At 39.9% G+C, this 18,521-nt stretch overlaps 2 protein-coding genes across 3 annotated transcripts in view; one reads left to right on the top strand and one right to left on the bottom strand.

Annotated features, from left to right (window-relative positions):
• Nucleotides 1-2,600: 2,600 nt before the first annotated feature.
• On the top strand, nt 2,601-6,860 carry LOC138766456 (growth hormone secretagogue receptor type 1-like). The gene is made up of 2 exons (XM_069944049.1): nt 2,601-3,399; nt 6,167-6,860. The coding sequence occupies exons 1-2, from the start codon at nt 2,601-2,603 to the stop codon at nt 6,466-6,468; spliced, it is 1,101 nt and encodes a 366-aa protein (XP_069800150.1). The 3' UTR covers nt 6,469-6,860.
• Nucleotides 6,861-16,481: 9,621 nt separating this feature from the next.
• LOC138766222 (fibronectin type-III domain-containing protein 3A-like) overlaps nt 16,482-18,521 on the bottom strand; it is a 76,208-nt gene continuing 74,168 nt past the window's right edge. For both annotated transcript variants that reach the window (XM_069943641.1, XM_069943642.1), the window contains exons 25-26: nt 17,730-17,851; nt 16,482-17,612 (exon numbers count right to left, since the gene is read on the bottom strand). In XM_069943641.1, coding sequence (XP_069799742.1) covers nt 17,295-17,612; nt 17,730-17,851 — 440 coding nt within the window. In that variant the 3' untranslated portion in view covers nt 16,482-17,294. The remainder of the gene's footprint in view (nt 17,613-17,729; nt 17,852-18,521) is intronic.

Raw genomic sequence — 18,521 nt, 5'->3', positions numbered from 1 at the left:
TATATGCTTCTTACCACTCTGTTCACACCTGATATATTGAAGTAGTGTTCAAAGCTGTTTTTTAACCCGTAAATAGCTGGGGGGGGAATTAAATATTTTAGCTATTTATTGTTAATTCTTTGGTTTATATTGTTATATTATGTTGTAATATAACTTTATTAAAATAAATTTATTGATTTTCTTCATATGCAGCATCTACACTTCCACAGTGTGACAGCAGTAATAGCTACATGGACCCCTCTGCTGCCACCAGTGGTTGTGTTGGGAACTGCAGGGTTGTCTAAGCTGTACCCGGACCCCTGCACTGATCCATTCCCTTCATGTACTGTATTTTATATATATATATAAATATATATATATATATATATAAAAATTATATATATATGTATAAAAATTAAGTCTGCCATTGCAAAGTACAATTAGTGGTACAAAAAAAAATAAAAAAAAAAAAAAAAAAATTAATATATATATATATATATATATATATATATATATATATATATATTTTTTTTTTTTTTTTTTTTTTTTTTTTTTGTACCACTAATTGTACTTTGCAATGGCAGACTTAGTTTTTCCATAAAGTATGCTGTGAAATAAAAAAAAAAATATTTGTGCAGTGAAATTGAAAAAAAAAAAAAAGGAATTTGTTTTCACTTTGGGGGGGGTTTCGTGTGTACGCCATTCGTTTGATAGTAAAATTGACATGTTATATATGTTCATCAAGTCGGTACGATTACAACGATATGTAATTTATATCACTTTTCTTTTATATGACAGCTTTTAAAAAAATTAAAACCTTTTTTAAAAAAAACTAAGTGTGTTCAAAATTGCTCTAATCCCAGCCTTATAGCGCTTTTATCCTTTGGTCTATGGGGCTGTGTGAGGTGTCATTTTTGCGCCATGATGTGTTCTTTCTATCGGTACCTTACTTGCATATATGCCACTTTTTGATAATTTTTATTACAATTTTTCTGGATTTGATGTCACTTTGGTGGGTTTTTGCGCTAACGTTTACCGTGCGAGATCCAGAATGTAATAATTTAACATTGCAGGGATTACGCACGCGGCGATACCAAACATGTTTGTTTATTTATTTATTTTTATTTATAAAATGGGAAAAGGGGTGATTCAAACTTTTATTCAGGGAGGGGATTTTTTATTAATAATTTTTTTTACAGTATACATTAACTTTTAGTCGCCCTGGGGGACTTTCAGTATTACTGCAGTGATCTCCCATAGAGATCACTGCAGTATACTTTATACAGCATTGATCGATCAGATCATTACTGTATTACTCTGGTCTGCAGCAGCCCAGATAGATGGATTGCCGAGCCGAGATCAGCATCAGTGCGACACTGAGCGCTGTCCTGGTAAGTAGAAGGGATCTCCGCGATCGCATCGCACTAGACACCAGAGATAGGGGAAAATAATATTTAAATGCAGCTGTCAGTTTTCACAGCTTCATTTAAATGTATAATTAGCAGGTTTTAAATCGGACTGCGCCTGCAAACAGCCGAGGTCCCGAGTTGCACATAGCACCCGGGATTGCGGCGGTTCAGAGTACAGTTACGCCCTGATGCAGGAAGGAGTTAAAGGGGTACTCCAGTGAAAAATATTTCTTTTAAATCAACTGGTTATAGGAACTTATACAGATTTGTCATTTACTTTTGCTGTATGCCCTGCAGGAAGTGTTGTATTCTTTCCAGTCTGACACAGTGCTCTCTGCTGCCACCTCTGTCCATGTCAGGAACTGTCCAGAGCAGCAGCAAATCCCCATAGAAATCCTCTTCTGAATTGTACAGTTCCTGTCACAGACAGAGGTGGCAGCAGAGAGCGCCGTGTCAGACTGAAAAGAATATACTACTTCCTGCAGTGAGACTTTTAAACAGAGGTAAATTACAAATCTATATAACTTTCTGACACCAGTGTATTTGAAAGCAAACATTTTATGGCGGAGTACCCCTTTAACTCTATGTCTATGAGAGTAAAATTACATTAAGAAATTCACCATCTCAGGATATTCGACCTAAATACAATATGATGCCAATAGTCAGACAATGACCACAACTTCATTGTTTCACAAAGTTCTCTTTTATTACAATATATAGAAACATGACTAAAGTGTCACCAACTAATGGCTATGACTTACCCTTCTTACTCGCGGGTGATGTATAACTAAAGCTTTTTGTGGTGACGGTGTCATGAGACTCTCCCGGGGCCGGAGGGATAGAACAGATGACTAAATATGCATATTTATCTTTCATGCTTCATGTAAAGTGTAATAAAGACTTGTTCAAAAATGGTGACAAATGTGATTTTGCTGAGGGTAATGGACTGTTAAAGCACAGAAGGGCATGTTTTTAATCTACTAATTGAACATTAAAGTGCATTACTATCAAATAAGGTCAGATACTCTCTCAGTCCTGCGGGGCTTTCTGTGTGAGAACGGTTCTCAAGACTCACAAAGAAAAAAATGACTTTGAAAGGATAAATCCAAACAGCCTACAACTAGATGGACCTGCAGAAAATATCGACAAGAATATTTTGTTGCTTTGTCTTTTTTTCAATGGGAACTGTATCTGAGAATATAGGCGGACTCTATGAGAACTCTTTGTGGACTCTATCAGGATAGTAGCCAAAAGATGGGAGCAAACCAGACCGACGATGGACCTGGAAGCAACGCAACCGATATTCTGGATCAGACAACTGCAATTTTTGAAATTCAAATTTTGGTTCCGGTCACGATCATTTGTATTGTTCTCTTTTTGTTGGGTATGACGGGAAATCTGATAACCATTTTGATCTTCAAGAGGTATCGAGACATGAGGTCCACAGTGAACATGTACCTCTCCAGTATGGCGGTGTCGGACATTCTGATTTTCCTCGGCCTTCCCTCCGATTTGTACAGAATTTGGAAATATAAACCTTATATTTTTGGCACCTTTGTCTGCAAATTTTTTGTATACCTGAGCGAGGCCTGCACCTACTGCACCATCCTTCACATCACCACTGTAAGCGTAGAGAGGTATCTCGCCATTTGTTTCCCTTTGAAGGCCAAAATCATGATCACCAAGAAGAGAGTGAAGATCATCATCGTCGTCTTGTGGACCCTCGCCTTCATCACCGCCGGACCAATTTTTTTTCTGTTCGGTGTGGAACACCCGCAGGGTAGTCATCCGGAGGAGAGCAAGGAATGCAAGTACATCAAGAGTACCGCCCAAAATGGCCTCCTTCGAATTATGACTTGGGTCTCGACCATGTATTTTTTCATCCCTGTCTGCTTCCTGACGCTGCTCTATGGTCTAATCTGCAAAAAACTTTGGAAGAACAAAGATGCAATACAGGGCCCTACCGCAGCTAGTAGAGGGAAGCAGCACAAACAGACGGTAAAAATGTTGGGTAAGTCACAACTTTTCTGTTAGACAATCACAGAATACAACATGTAATCCCATTTATTGCCACTAGTTTCTACTAATTTTGGAATTTTTTAGAACGTAGTTGGCTATTTACACACTTTTAGCATATACCTCCAAGATACAAAAATAAGAGATACCTGCATCGATGACCTCATAACCCTATGCTCTCATTAAGCCATTCCACCATTTTACCAAATATATTTATAGGTAATGAGGAGTGACTGACTTTTTAAAATTTAGGAACATAAAGCAAAACTCAACTCTAATATGCTAGAACACAGCCCAATAGACGTTTTTGAATGTTGCAATGACAAATGGTTAGCTTACAGGGGTTATCCAGCACTACAAAAACATGGCTGCTTTCTTCCAGAAACGGCACCACTCTTGTCTCCAGTTTGGGTGCAGATTTTGTTACTCAGTTCCATTAAAGTGAATGGAGCTTAAAGGGGTTATCCAGCGCTACAAAAACATGACCACTTTTCCCCCTCTCTTGTCTCCAGTTCAGGTGCGGTTTGCAATTAAGCTCCATTTACTTCAATGGAACTGAGTCCCAAACCCCACCCAATCTGGAGACAAGAGAGGGGGAAAAGTGGCCATGTTTTTGTAGTGCTGGATAACCCCTTTAATTGCAAACCGCACCTGAACTGGAGACAAGAGTCATGTTGTCTTTGGAAGAAAGTGGCCATGTTTTTGTAGCACTTTAAGCACAGATTCCTCCAGCACTGACCATGGGAAAGCTGCGACTAAGCCATGCACACAGGCGGGCATGGGAACTCAGCGCCAAGGCTCTTACCGAAGATGGAAGAAATTTGGAAAAATGATGGGCACCCTTAGATAACGGCTATAGGCCCCTATTGATTGATCGGGGGCAAATAGTTACCCATTAGAGATGAGCGAACGTCGAGCATGCTCGAGTCCATCCGAACCCGAACGATCGGCATTTGATTAGCGGTGGCTGCTGAAGTTGGATAAAGCCCTAAGGCTATGTGGAAATCATGGATATAGTCATTGGCTGTATCCATGTTTTCCAGACAACCTTAGAGCTTTATCCAAGTTCAGCAGCCCCAGCTAATCAAATGCCGAACGTTCGGGTTCGGATCGACTCGAACCCGAACCCGGTTCGCTCATCTCTATTACCCATTCATTCACGCATTACTAAATATGGTAATGTGTGTGCAATCTTTTCTTCTAAAGAAAACCTCTAAAGGATACGCTGGGTCTTATCAGGTCTCCTTGGTGTTCCGTACGAGCCCCCACAGTATCCGGCAATACCAAGAATATTTATGGCGGAAAGAAAAGAAATAAAGATAAAAGCTTTATCCCAGTCTTGTTCTACAACCAGGTCATTGCGTAGGTTTGGAGAGAGTCCCGTCCAGAACACACTGTTACCAGATGATCAAAGCCCCTCACAGCACAGTGTGTTATGCCAGCTGGGGAGCCGGGACTGTTCATTCTTCTCCTGCCCAAACCTTCTTCTCGTAATCCATCCCAGTCTACTAATAAAGGGAGACACTCACACATCCCTTCATGGGTTCAGGCAGAGACACTGATGTCATCGTAAGGTGAGGGACAGGGTGATGTTCGGGGAGTGCTACATGCTGAGCGATATACTTGAGATACTGTACAAATGAAGCAGAGCTGAGTGCGTGATTTAACTCTTTGTGGCAGGAGGTGCCATAAAGCCTGTGTGTACAGTCAAGCCAACTCTTTATTCATACACATATTACAGGGGTTATTCAGAAATAGAAAGACATGGCAGCTTTCTCTGAAAAACAGCACCACCCCTGTCCTCAGGTTGTGTGTGGTATTACAATTCAGCTCCATTCACTTCAGCAGAACTGAGCAGCAATACCACATTCAAACTGAGGGCAAGAGTGGTGCTGTGTCTGGAAGATAGTGGCCATGTTTTTGTAATCCCAGATAATCCCTGTAGACTTCTGTCAGACAATTTTCGCAATGCATTTTTTTTTGGCTGAAAAATCTAAACTCAAAAACAGCAGCAGTTTTTGCAGTTTTTTGGCACTTTTTGTATTTTTTTTTACATTTGTGTATATAAGTATAGTCATTGATTACTTCATCTTGAGACTCTAGGATTACTATTGAATAACTGGGGGGAAACATCATAAAAAGCACTATTATGCATAAAGCCATGGCATTTTTTTCTGTTGTTTTTCCCCGTTATAGAAGTTTATGGGAGGAAAAACACTATTATTTCTTGGAAATAAAAAATAAAAAAAAAAGGATGTGGCTATGGTATTTCTCCACTGGTCTGGCTGTAGTGTTTTTGCGCCAGAAAAACACCATGCACCAATTTTGCCATTTTTATTGGCTTTTTTTTAACAACATTTTAGACACATTTTTATTGCCATTAAAAAAGGTGTTTGGCCTCTTTACAACCCAAATACGGCTGGGTTTTTTTTTTAGCTGTATTCTGGCATATATTTTGGGTAAAAAACAAAAGTAGCCATTTTTTGAATTATAGCTTTTGCTGTAGCATAAAAATTGCTAAAACTATGGCCAAAAAAAGCACAAAAATAGAAAATGGGACAAAAATATCCCTTCAGCTTGGCAATGTCTTCTTGACACTTGAGCTCTGAGCATAATAAAGGGCTGACCGATTTTCTTTAAGATGGCGGCTGCCTTGGACTAGTAAAGTTACCCAGTGATGTCACAGCGGCAGCATTTTTAAGCACAATGCAATCTTTTCCCATTACGGACCCAGGTGTATATAATGCTTTTGTGTCTTTCAGCTGTTGTTGTCATGTCCTTTGTGTTCTGCTGGCTGCCCTTCCACATCGGTCGGATCTTGTTTGCCTGGGCCGGAGTAGTAGAAGCCGAGTTCTATCACCTCACGCAGTACTTCAACCTCATCTCCATGGTTCTTTTTTACCTGGAGGCTTCTATCAACCCCGTTCTGTACAACATCATGTCTCAAAAGTACAGGGCCGCCATGAGTAAGATCTTCAGTCCAAGAGAAGATCCGCAATCCAGGAACATACAACGGAGCGAGCAGTCCTCTCTGGAAGGAACAGAGATTATTTCTTTCATGTAGTAAAGATTCATCCAAAAAGAGAAAAATCTGTAACGCCTTCGTTAAAGGGAAACATTGATACTTTAAGACCCAATCAAATCCATCAACATTGGTGCCTATTAGAGTTGAGCAATTGTCCGCTCACTCGGTATTTGATTACCGTTGGTTGATGAAGTTGGATACAGCCCTCGGGAGTCCTAGAAAACATGGATACAGTCATAGACATGCTCTAGTCGCAATAATCTCTAGCGCCTGTCATAAAATCTTACAGCCGTTTATACTGGAGAATATACACTATGGGGTATCATATGTTCCAAATCCCTGGAGAAGGAGAATAAGACTCTCTTATTCCAGGCCTCTCTGGGGAACCACAAGTGGCAAGGATAAGAACTAGCGATGAGAAAATTTACAGTGCAATCGGCTCATTAGCCGGCTGCCTTTGTCTCGGAGGTTGGCTTATTAGCCTGCTGCCTTTGTCTTGGAGGTTGGCTTATTAGCCGGCTGCCTTTGTCTTAGCGGTTGGCTTATTAGCCGCTGCCTTTGTCTTAGCGGTTGGCTTATTAGCCGCTGCCTTTGTCTCAGCGGTTGGCTTATTAGCCGGCTGCCTTTGAACTGCAGCTCCACTTCAGGTCCCGGGAAAAGCTGGATCCAATCCTGGGAAACTCTAAAAAGTTTCCCAAGACTGAATCTAGGTTTTCCAGTCACCCGGAGCAGAGCTGCATTCAAAGGCAGACGGCTAATAAGTCAACCGCCAAGACAAAGGCAGCCGGCTAATAAGCCAACCGCCAAGACAAAGGCAGCCGGCTAATAAGCCAACTGCCAAGACAAAAGCCAACGGCTAATAAGCCAACCGCCAAGACAAAGGCAGCCGGCTAATAAGCCAACTGCCAAGACAAAAGCTAACGGCTAATAAGCCAACCGCCGAGACAAAGGCAGCCGGTTAATAAGCCATCCGCCAAGACAAAGGCAGCCGGCTAATAAGCCAACCGCCAAGACAAAAGCCGACGGCTAATAAGCCAACCGCCGAGACAAAGGCAGCCGGTTAATAAGCCATCCGCCAAGACAAAGGCAGCCGGCTAATAAGCCAACCGCCAAGACAAAAGCCGACGGCTAATAAGCCAACCGCCAAGACAAAGGCAGGCGGCTAATGAGCCAACCTCCGAGACTAGGGAAGCGCTTCACTTCCCTCAGTTTGTAAATACAACAGAAGCAACTTTATTCAAGGGAAGTGTCATACAAGTCAAATGACGTGTTTGTGGGATAGAATTTCCTACCCTAAAGCCCCAATTACACGCGCCGATTTGGAGGAGCAAGCAAGCACCGACCTGTCAGATCAGTTTCCCACCTTGTTCCCCATTTGCTGGCGTCTCTATTACACACGTTGACAGCAAGCAGGTAAGAGTGGGGGGGAGGGGGGTCAGGTTGCTGCAGGAGGAGCTCCCCGGATGATCTTTAGATTGTCCGGGGAGCCCATAGGAGATAGTGGCAGTCTGCTATCGCCGCTCATATCTTTTATCATTGATACGTTTGATCCTGATAAGGGCTTGGACCCCGTTCATGACAAAGCTGCCTCACTGCAATCACTGCAGGCCACCCTACCATTGGGGTGGAATCATGTTAATTGGGACGTGGTATGACACACAGCGATGTCCTCCTGCCCTTCTGTTTTACTTTGTCCTCTTTTCGGAATTGTATTACATGGAAAGTGCAAAGACGTTAGCTAGACTTATTGATTCTACAATATATTGAATTTGAGTTCGGCGAAATTTTCTGTATCCTTGTTTAACTCTAGGTATTAACTCTTCATTTTCCCTTTACCATCTGTTCACGGACAAAATAAATTGTATTTGGTCTTTTCCAATCCAGGCTAGAAAATAAAAGATTGACATGCTTTAAATTTAAAATTTTCATTCGTTTTTAGCCAAACTCATCATTTATCTCTCCCACCCGCCCTGCCCACACGCAGGAACATTCAGCATGGCCGAGGGTTCCTGTGTTCTCTATGGGTAGGGGTAAGCTGCAGCCAGGTCTCCCTCTGACCAAAGGGGTCGGCCATTGACATAAGTCTAAGATGCAAACCTTTAAAAAACAAACAATTAAAAGAAAAAACAAAAGAATAGCATTTTATGATTAATTTTCGAGTACTCACTGAGACAGCTGGATACCATAAATCACACTTCCTTGTGGGTTTAACGTTATCATCTGTGCTTTGTACAGCGTGTAATTTAGTAAAATATATTATGCTCACACCATCTGTCTTGTTTTCTAGCGTAGACGCCATCGGGTCTAATATTACAGGGGTTTTGCCGCTGTACATAGCAAACGTTTTACTGGTAAAGCCAATTATTGGCTCTGTGATCATTGCCACCCCACCACCAATCCAAAGAACAGAAGTCTTTGGACCTCTTCTAAAGGGGGATAAAGAAGCATGGCAACCAAAACTTAAGTAAAAAGGAAATACAGACAGAGCAGAATGAAATCACTTGGCTAATTCTGTATTTCTCATAGACTTAGAGAGGTGTGGGCTTAACTCTGTTACACGTCCATGTTCCATGTGAATGCAGCCTTACCCAGACTAGATATCCTGTGATTTATTTTCATACTATGCACTGCATTATCTATACTGGCCAAAGACCACCACTAGAAGACCGCTGTCTTTTTTTAGTTATTCTGGCAAAAATATATAAATACACAATACTCACCCCTCCTCTGTTCCCCCTATAGCTCCCAGTCCTGCATTGGTCTACACTTATTCTGGGTTGTGTGCTGTCCCAACCAAACAGGATCTGCCCACTCAGCCCACTCCATTGAATTCTTTAAAAGTGGTTGTCCAGACAGCTGAAGCCTTTTGCTCCCCAAAACTTACCACGTCTCATGCGGCAGCTCAACACCAGGAAGCGGCCGCAAGACGGGTGTAGCGGGCAGCGCGATCCGGGACCCGGCGCTGGAACCGGGTACGTAAGTGACCTCCGTCGTCCATAACCACTCCATCTCCGGCCATAACTGGAAACCCCCCCTTGGGCCGGAGTAACCCTTTAAGTTCCAATCATTGCACTCTTGTGAAACCATGCCTCCAATATTGCTTTAGCAGTCTTCTGCTCCCCAGGCAACCCCTTTAAGTAAACTGTCCTCAGAACTTCTTCTACGGTCCCCACGGTTGCCTTGTCAGACCCAAACTTGGGATCCTAAAGATGGGCCAGCTAACCCATAAATGGCAGTGCTCAATATTAGACTCTTCATGAATCCCCACCAGTCGCTTATATATCAGAGTGGGTGTCCTGAGACTTTTGACTCCTTATAAAGAGGGGGGGGGGGAAACGTAAACAAATACAGAAGAGGCAGACTCTCCTACAATCGTTTTTATACTTTTTATTAGACATTAAATATATTATCTATTTCAAAGTAACAATTTAGTAATACATATGCAAGGTCATCTTATATTGTAGAAGATACCTCCGATAACAATGAAATACAAAGCAACAGATTTCTTACAAGAACACCACTAGTACTTAAGACTGGAATGTATATTCATTTGTAAAATGGTAAAATAATAGGAAGGAAACCGAATCTAGGAAGAGCAAAATGGGAAGATGTCAGGGTCCATGGTTACGATGACGAAACTACAGAACCGATATGTCCCCATAGTTCCCTTCCTAAATATAGCTAGTTCAATGTGCTAAATTATTAGTGCATTGAAAAGCTCTGAACAACCGAGTATGGAGTGTAGTGGGGATAGAATAAAAAATGGTATAGGTTTCTAAAAAAAATAAAACCCCAAAAAGTCTTAATCCTTCAGGTGCGATCTAAATTTGTGTTTTGGAAAAATAATAATCCTTTGGCAATGGATAAAGTATTTATTTTTTCCTAAGATGGAAAATATCTCTATATTATATATATATAAAAAAAAAAATCAGAGTAAAATGTAAACATGCCTGTAGCCTAGAGAGACCGGTGTGTACAAAAACATATGCATAGACATACACACACACACAGACACATACGAAATGCATTGAACCCGTTCCTTGCAAGAAGGATCATCATGGGGGGAGTAGTAAGGGGGGTAACATGGTGGGATGTGATATTCAGACATTTTATTTATTTTTTTATCCTTTTTTGGTACAGGTAAAAACAGAACATTCACACTTTTACACTTTTTATGACTTTTAAAAATCAAAATAAATAAAATACACAAAGACTATACGTGTGGGGAAAAAAAATGTACATTTTGTTTAGATTGCACCATGTAGCTACTGTAAAGAAAGTGGCAATACACGTCTCTATAAAATATTTATAAATGAAATTATACGCGGAGGGCGTCCTAGATGATTGACACCGATTAGAACCGTACATAGAATGTCTAATATGCAGTATCGCTCTTATACATGAATACAGAATCTTCTCTAGAGTACTGATAATTCAACTCAATTCATAAAAAAACAAATATATCTCACATTAAATCTTAACGCTACGATATCCTCTACAATTTTTTTTTAATCTTAATTGTAGAATTTTTTTTCTATTTTAATTTGAGATAAAAGTGACTTGAGGAGGTTTAAGAACCATACTATAATTTCTCGCCGTATGACATTATCCTAGCACAGCGGTGAACCGTGCGAAAACGCATAGAAACTATTCTAAATAAAAAAAAGTGAGATAAAAAAAAAATCTCAAATATAAAGTGATGGAATGTAAATTTATATATTTATATTTTCAGCATGATAATTTCTTACAAAAAAAAAAAAAAATCTTACATGTAAAAATATTTTGGTTAGTAGATAATACATTATATGGGCATCTCATAAAAAAACCAAAAACGTGCACATTATTTTTTTCATATTTTTTTTTGTTTAAGGTTATAGACAGTATAAAAACATTTGCTCAGTTTGAGCCAAATAGTGTAACATTTATAATAAATGCACTTTTTTTTTTAAACTCCTCCATAAAAGACAAATCTGTGCTTTTTCAGAAAGTGCTGCAATATATTCTTGAGAAGCACAGAAAATAGTTTTTTTTTTGTAACACATAAATGAAATGCAAAGCAGGTCAACATATGAATACAGATACGACGTCCGAATACGCAGAAAAAGGGGGTGGGGATGTTAGGTCTCTGTATACTGCAGTGGTAAAAGCATCACTAGGAATAAGATTTTCATATCGAAACAACACAAATGGTCTAACGCTTAGATGGCGACTATACGAGTAATCGGCTGGGGGGGTGAAAGCGGCTAAAGCCATGCAATGTGTTACTCAGATGACCAAATATAAAAAAATTAAAAAAAAAGACTATGGTATTAGCATCAAACGTTAACATATATCCTCTACACATGGTGGAGATGGATAATGTCCTCACTAGACCAACTTTTGCAATACCAATCCGCTACAAACTAACGCCATCATAGAGGTCACTAATGAATGGACAGACCCCATTCTTCTAAATGTTGTTGTCTATTCAAACTTTTTTTCAGGAAACAGCGCCACCCTTGCCTACAGGCTGTGTTTGGTATTGCAGCACTGGCTAAGCTGCAACAACATACACCACCACCAGTTGTACCATTTTGAAAAAAAAAAAGTAGACAACCCATTTAAGAGACAGGCACATATTGTACTTTCTATCCGTTATCTATAAAGATATGGGCTTCATGGCAGTGGGAAACAGACAATCACTGGCGTGCAAAACTATATGGATAGAGGCCAAATTTTTGGATAGCAAGGGTTAGGTTTGAAGGAACAAATCTAGTAAAAACTACAATCTTTATACATCGCATTATTTGGGATATATATATAGTGTACTATAATATATTATAAAGTATATCATTTCAGTTTTCATGAAGATTTAGCCAGATTCGGCTACGAGAGGCACATACATTGTAGCAATTTGTTTTCTTTCAACCTAAAAGCGAATCTAACAGTCGATTGAATAAAAGTATAAAGGTAATCATATATTACCAGACGATACAATACAAAAAGTAACCAAAACCTACACCGAATAACAACCCCCCTGTAAAACTGGCCATACTATGGAAGATGACGCCGCTAACAGCTAGTAAGATATTTGTTAATCTTCATACGGCCTTGAGGCGGATCAAACCCTTATTTTGGTTCGAGAATACAATTTTCTCCAACAACATATAAAGTTCGGGTTCGCGAAGCCCCAAGCACACTGATTCCTGATAGCTGAAGCCCTAGGGCTACCCAGATACAACCTATGGCCTTGTATAATCTCTTGAGCCATTGACCTAATATTGGCGCTACTACAACATGGGGTTGAATTACCAGACCGCAAGTAGTGACTTTATTGGCAGAGGAATTACTGAAGATCACATTAGAAATGGAACTAGACCACAATAGAGTAGCAAAAGGGAGGCAAAGGGCAAGTGCCCAGTAGGGCATTGACAAGATGATCAGCTTTGGCTCTGTCATCACTTTCAAGTGGCCTGAACCATGAACCCATGGCAGTCCCCCATGGCTGCCCCATTAGCCTTGATTTATTGATCTCTCCTTGTTGGATATAGGAAATATCTATTGATCAAGGCTTGGGAAGCAGGGAAAGGCCACCAGGGACCACGCCGATGGTGCATTTCCCATAGAGAACGGAAAACCTAGCTACGCGTCTGACGACCAGTATATCATCATCCCTATATCTGTCTGGAAGTATCTTAATACCTTTTCATACTTTATTATACGTTATTATTGTTTATTTCACAAAGGGGAAGCTGGGTACATTTAAAGTTCACAACATCCACTGTATCACGTACAAGGCACCTATGTCTACAAGGAATACGTGCCCTGCCGAAGTAGCAATATCTTACGTTTCTCATTTTTGGTGTCAGGATTTTTCTATATATTTGATTCTAACATATAAAAGGCAACATCATATATGATATATATACTGTGTCGGTTACTAATAAACATGGCAGCCATTATCCATGCAATGGACTAAAAGATGGAAGCGCTCTATTTACCTAACCAAAAAGCTTAGTGGACTACCTCTATAAAACCGTTCTGGTATATAGATCTATAGCAAAAAAAAATTATATATATAGTATGTACAAAAAAAATATACATTCAAAGCTTAGCAGCCGGCAAGAAATAGCGTTCAGGCTGCAGATTACAACACAATTAACTAGGCCTCATGACTCACAACAGCCAATAGGATATGACCATGTTGCCAATGGCAACCAGAGATTTCATCTTATTTTTTTTCCAGTGCTGTTTAGAAAATGAAAGCTAATCTCTGATTGGTTGCTAGGGTCTGCACGACCACTTTCCCTTAGAAACAGTTAGGACGCAAGGCTTGGGAAAGATGAAACTGTTTGAAGCATTAACAGTCTTTGTTGCCCACAGCAACCAATAACAACGCAGCTTTCACTTTGACAAATCAAAAAGCCGCGCTGTGATTGGAAGTAGTTTTTCGTAAATCGCCTTTTTTAACATACAAAATCTCACGGGCAACATTAAGCAGATATACTAGACCTATTGGTTACAGTGTTATCCCAGAAAGTGCTTTCACAGTGATTTTTATTATTTATTTTAAAAAAAAACTCCATGAAAGGCTTTAAAGAGGTTCACAATTTTTTTTTTTTGGTTAGGCAAATAATTTTTTTTTATTTTTAGGATTCATTTTTATGTTGCTTTTTCCTCCGTTTTATGGGATGGCTATATCTCTTCGCCATGTATAATAGCAGCTACACATCCATAAATCCTACCTACGAAAATAGAGATATATTTCCATAAAATCACCTATGTAATAAAATTCTGATACAAAAACGATGATATAGTCTATGAGAAACTAATGATTTTATTTTTTTTTTTTTAAAGAGAACCTTAACCTTTATGATAGATACTTTAAAGGGGGTTTTCAGGCAGCCATGTTTTATTCTAATCCTGTACAACCCCTGTTATAAGTTTAAGCTCCATCTAAAAGCATTGGTGGAAGTAAAACGGACAACGGGAGGCGCTCTAACATATTCTGCCTCCCCTGCAGTGTCTATTACTCTCAATTTTAAATGTCAGAAGGGGTCGGCCTTCATATAGTAATAATTTTAGCTTCTCTGTATATAATAGGGTATCATCACTTTCATGCTACCCGAAACAAGTCATAAGGGGGATCCCTGGCAGCTTTTCAGCCTTGACTAACAGATCTTTCCCTGTTCGGGTATACTGAAAGATCAAACATCAAGGTTGACGGGCAGGCAGAAGCCATCGGGCTCTGTCCTGATAATTTGTGGTTCGGGCAGCATGAGAGTGATTGACAGATACCCTTTATTAATGCTAAACAATTGGGGTTCAATTGGATCTAAGTAACGGCAAAGATAGGAGAATACTCCACCAAAAAGAACCTTCTCAGCCAATCATCAAAGTTAAAAAGAGTCACATGACATTTTGAACCTTAAAGGCTTCCATGCACATTAGAAAAGAGGCAAGAACGGCCAATTTTTTAATGTGTATGGGATCTCCAGACTCTCTCCTAACGGATCATGTCAGGTGAGAGAAGGATCGGGCAAGTCGTATTCTAACTTCCCGATCCTTTAGTTCTTGGAGAGATAAGCTGCTGGCCAAACATATAAAAATTAATGTTTATGAAGGGATAAGGAGTGACCGCTAGCTGACAGCTATAGGTACCCTAAAAAGTAAAGTCTGGGAAGCGTACTCCTTCTTGGCCATTAGAAATTAAGAGCGGGATGTGACATTAAAATCTGAACGCCTGAACTATTGGTTGCCGCCATATTAAACCGAAACCGTTCTCCCTGTAGGTATATAGTATACTTGGCTCTCGACAAATGCAACGTTGAACATAAATTGACTACTATTGCCAATATAAAAAACTATAAATGACCTTTGTCACTATTTCCAATATATATATATCTCTCTATATACCAAACCACAAAAGTATCTTGCAAGATATTCGCTCCTGTGAGTGGAAACGTGACGGCGATGATGAGTTCAGTGTAATATCTTACAGATACTTGGCTGGTTCCTGACTATAGACTCACCCTGTATAAACGTTAATATTCCGACAATTTATCTCCTTTTCTTAAAGGGAGGCATAGATTATAATAAATCGGAGATTCTCTTTTACGAATAGTAACCAACACTATGAACGATTTACAGCACCGGCTGCTAGAGTACACAGCGCTTATAGCTTCCATACATATCCCTCCATTTTTTTTTTTTTACCCCCAGCTGTCTCAAAACAATACACGCCACTCACTAGAGCTCACTTTCCACAGCTTTTCCTACTCTGAAATAATCACAGTGCTTTGTATTGATCTCAAAATCTTCCTGAAAGCCTCTTATGATTTCCATGGACTCTTACGATTTCACAGACAGAAACCCCAGAGTTGGAGGAGTAGACCGCGCTGCTACATGGAACAAGATTTGGTTTTCATTCTGCATTTACCAGAACTTCATTCTTTATATAGTTGGATTACCAAAAGCTGAAACATATAAAATATACCAGGACAATAGAAGAGGATCATTTTAAACATCTGGGCTTATTCGAGAAATTTCCCAAAATGCATTTTTTTTTTTAAGATGTCATGCGGCCATGCAGCAAGCTAAGCCCCCCTATGATCTCTAGAAGAAATTGGTCCAGTTTTAATGAAGTGAGGGCCACTACGCTGTAATTAATAGGACAGGATAGGGGTAAGTATGATAGCAGGTGGTTGGACCACTTGGATCCTCTGCGACTCCATACTCCAATAGGAATACAGCAGCAATGCACATATTTGACCACAGCACCATCCGTTGTCTGTGTTAAAAATAGCCGGGCACTGTACTTGACTATCGGAGTCACTCCATAGACAATGAATGAAGCGGCCATTGAGTCTCAAGAGTCCCGTTCTTCAGATTGTGTTTATTGGGACAAAAGTCCTTTAAGGATATTTAGGAGTGTGAGGATACTTCTCCACTCATTAGGGTTTACCATTTATTGAGATCAGAAGGGGTCTTAGCTCCTGGTCCATCATAACATGCCACTATGAGAGAGAGAGAGAGAGAGAGAGGGAGAGAGTGTATATATATATATATATATATATATATATATATATATATATATATATATATATATATATACACATATACATACACACTCTATAGGTCCTAGCACTTCTTGGACCGCCCTATAATTGATACAATTACCAATCTGCATTTCTAAATGACAAGTTCCATATAAACATATTTTTATGTTGAAATTTAATTAAAAATAAAAATCTCAGTCTTGGTCTACACCACTCGTCTCTGTTCTGTGCCGTAATATACAGATATACAGTCAATGAAGAGATGAGGAGAAACGGCAGACATCTCAACACATCATATACCCCTAAGATATAAAAAAAAAACAAAAACAAAAAAAAACAACTGTGTAGATGCCACCAAATCTTATTTCACAACAGCGCCACTTCTGATATTAGATATGCTTCTCCGCGAAGGCCACAAGTCAGTGGAAAAAAAACAGACACTTGTGTAACAAACATCATCCATTTGTGAGCAACCACATGCAAAGCTGAACATTTAAAAGGGACACGCTTTTAAAGCAAATGGTCCATTACATAAACGAACAGCACCGTCTTGACCTTTAAGAATGTATTAAGGCATTTAACACCACGGCCCTAGAAACACAGGATTGAAGTTCCCTTTCTAAGAGTTGCATGATGTCTTATGTTCCACATACAGGAGGATTCTACTAATCCAGCCTCTTGATGAATGAGCAGCAAGAATGGAAATGCACTTATATATAATACAATCATTTCCATCTATAAATTTAATTAGAATAATTAAACATAAATATTGAAAAAAAAATGTACGGAAAATCTCAGGAACAGGGCACTTAAAAAAAAAAAAAAAAACTACTTAATGACAAAGTACTGGATGACGACGGCAAAGAGGAAGGCCACCACCGCGAACATCATGAGGAGCAGGATGGCAAACTGCTCGTCGCTGAGAGACTTCCTTTTGCTTTTCGTGGCCTCCAATGCAGCATTGACACACGGTAAATCCAACTCCGCTCTTTGAGATGAGAAGGTGGTGCTGGGGCTGTAAGGGCCAAACAATTCTTGTAATCCATTGGCATCTTGGTATTGCCGTCCAGCACAAACTCGGAACCGGTATTCACAGTTTGTTTGAAAGTTTGCAAAAGTGAATGAGGTGTCTGTTCCTTTGTATACCTGGTCAGGGGAAAAAGAGAAGAGCAATTAACACAGTCATGTTATAGGTGTATTATTTTGGCAGATGAAATTATGAGATTATAAAAGTAAGAGTATACATCATTATAACCTTCTCACCTGATCGAACTCTCTCCCATTGGTAAGTTGAAGGATGTAAACAATTGAATCTCCCCTCATTGGCGGCACAGTCTCCCAAGATACTTCACACAAATTGCTATCAATCTGTTGTACTTTGGGTGCTACAATAAAAGAGGAAGATTGTTTAGCAAGTTACCACATAGGATGACTCATGGGATAATGATATTACAGGGGTACTCAAGCAAAAAAATTATTTTGAATCAACTGGTATCAGAAAGCTATATAGATTTATAATTTTCTTCAATTTACAGATCTAAAGTCTTCTAATGCTTATAAGCTGCTGTATGTCCTGCAGGAAGTGGTGTATTCTTTCCAGTCTGACAGTGCTCTCTGCTGCCACCTCTGTCCATGACAGGAACTGTCCAGAGCAGCACAGGTTTCCTATGGGGATTTGCTACTGCTCTACAAGGGTGGGTTCAGACTACGGAATTCTGTCACCTGTACGCGCTCACGGCCGCACGCCTTTTTGCCGGCTCCATAGACACCATTCTATGGGCCGGCTGATTCCGCTGAAAGAATTGTCATACAGGCCAGACAGGCCCCATTAAAGTCAATGAGGTTTGTTGGGTGCTGTTAATGCAGATCTGTGGGCATTTGATTATCGGTGGCTGAAGAAGTTGGATGCAGCCCTAAAGCTGCCTGGAAAACATGGATAGAGCTATTGGCCATAGACTGTATCCATTTTTTCCAAGACTTCCTAGGGCTTCATCCAAGTTCCTCAGCCACCAGTAATCAAATGTAGAGTGTTCAGATGAACCCAAGAGTGCTATA

Source organism: Dendropsophus ebraccatus, chromosome 10 (genome assembly GCF_027789765.1).
Source record: "Dendropsophus ebraccatus isolate aDenEbr1 chromosome 10, aDenEbr1.pat, whole genome shotgun sequence".
In the NCBI taxonomy this organism is placed as follows: domain Eukaryota; kingdom Metazoa; phylum Chordata; class Amphibia; order Anura; family Hylidae; genus Dendropsophus; species Dendropsophus ebraccatus.
This window is presented reverse-complemented; position numbering and strand designations above follow the sequence as displayed.

What these genes read in the sequence shown, in the direction of transcription:
- LOC138766456 (XM_069944049.1), top strand. Translation starts at nt 2,601, where the DNA reads ATGAGAACTCTTTGTGGACTCTATCAGGATAGTAGCCAAAAGATGGGA. An exon ending in ACAGACGGTAAAAATGTTGG is followed by an intron (nt 3,400 to 6,166) that starts GTAAGTCACAAC and finishes TGTGTCTTTCAG; the next exon opens with CTGTTGTTGTCATGTCCTTT.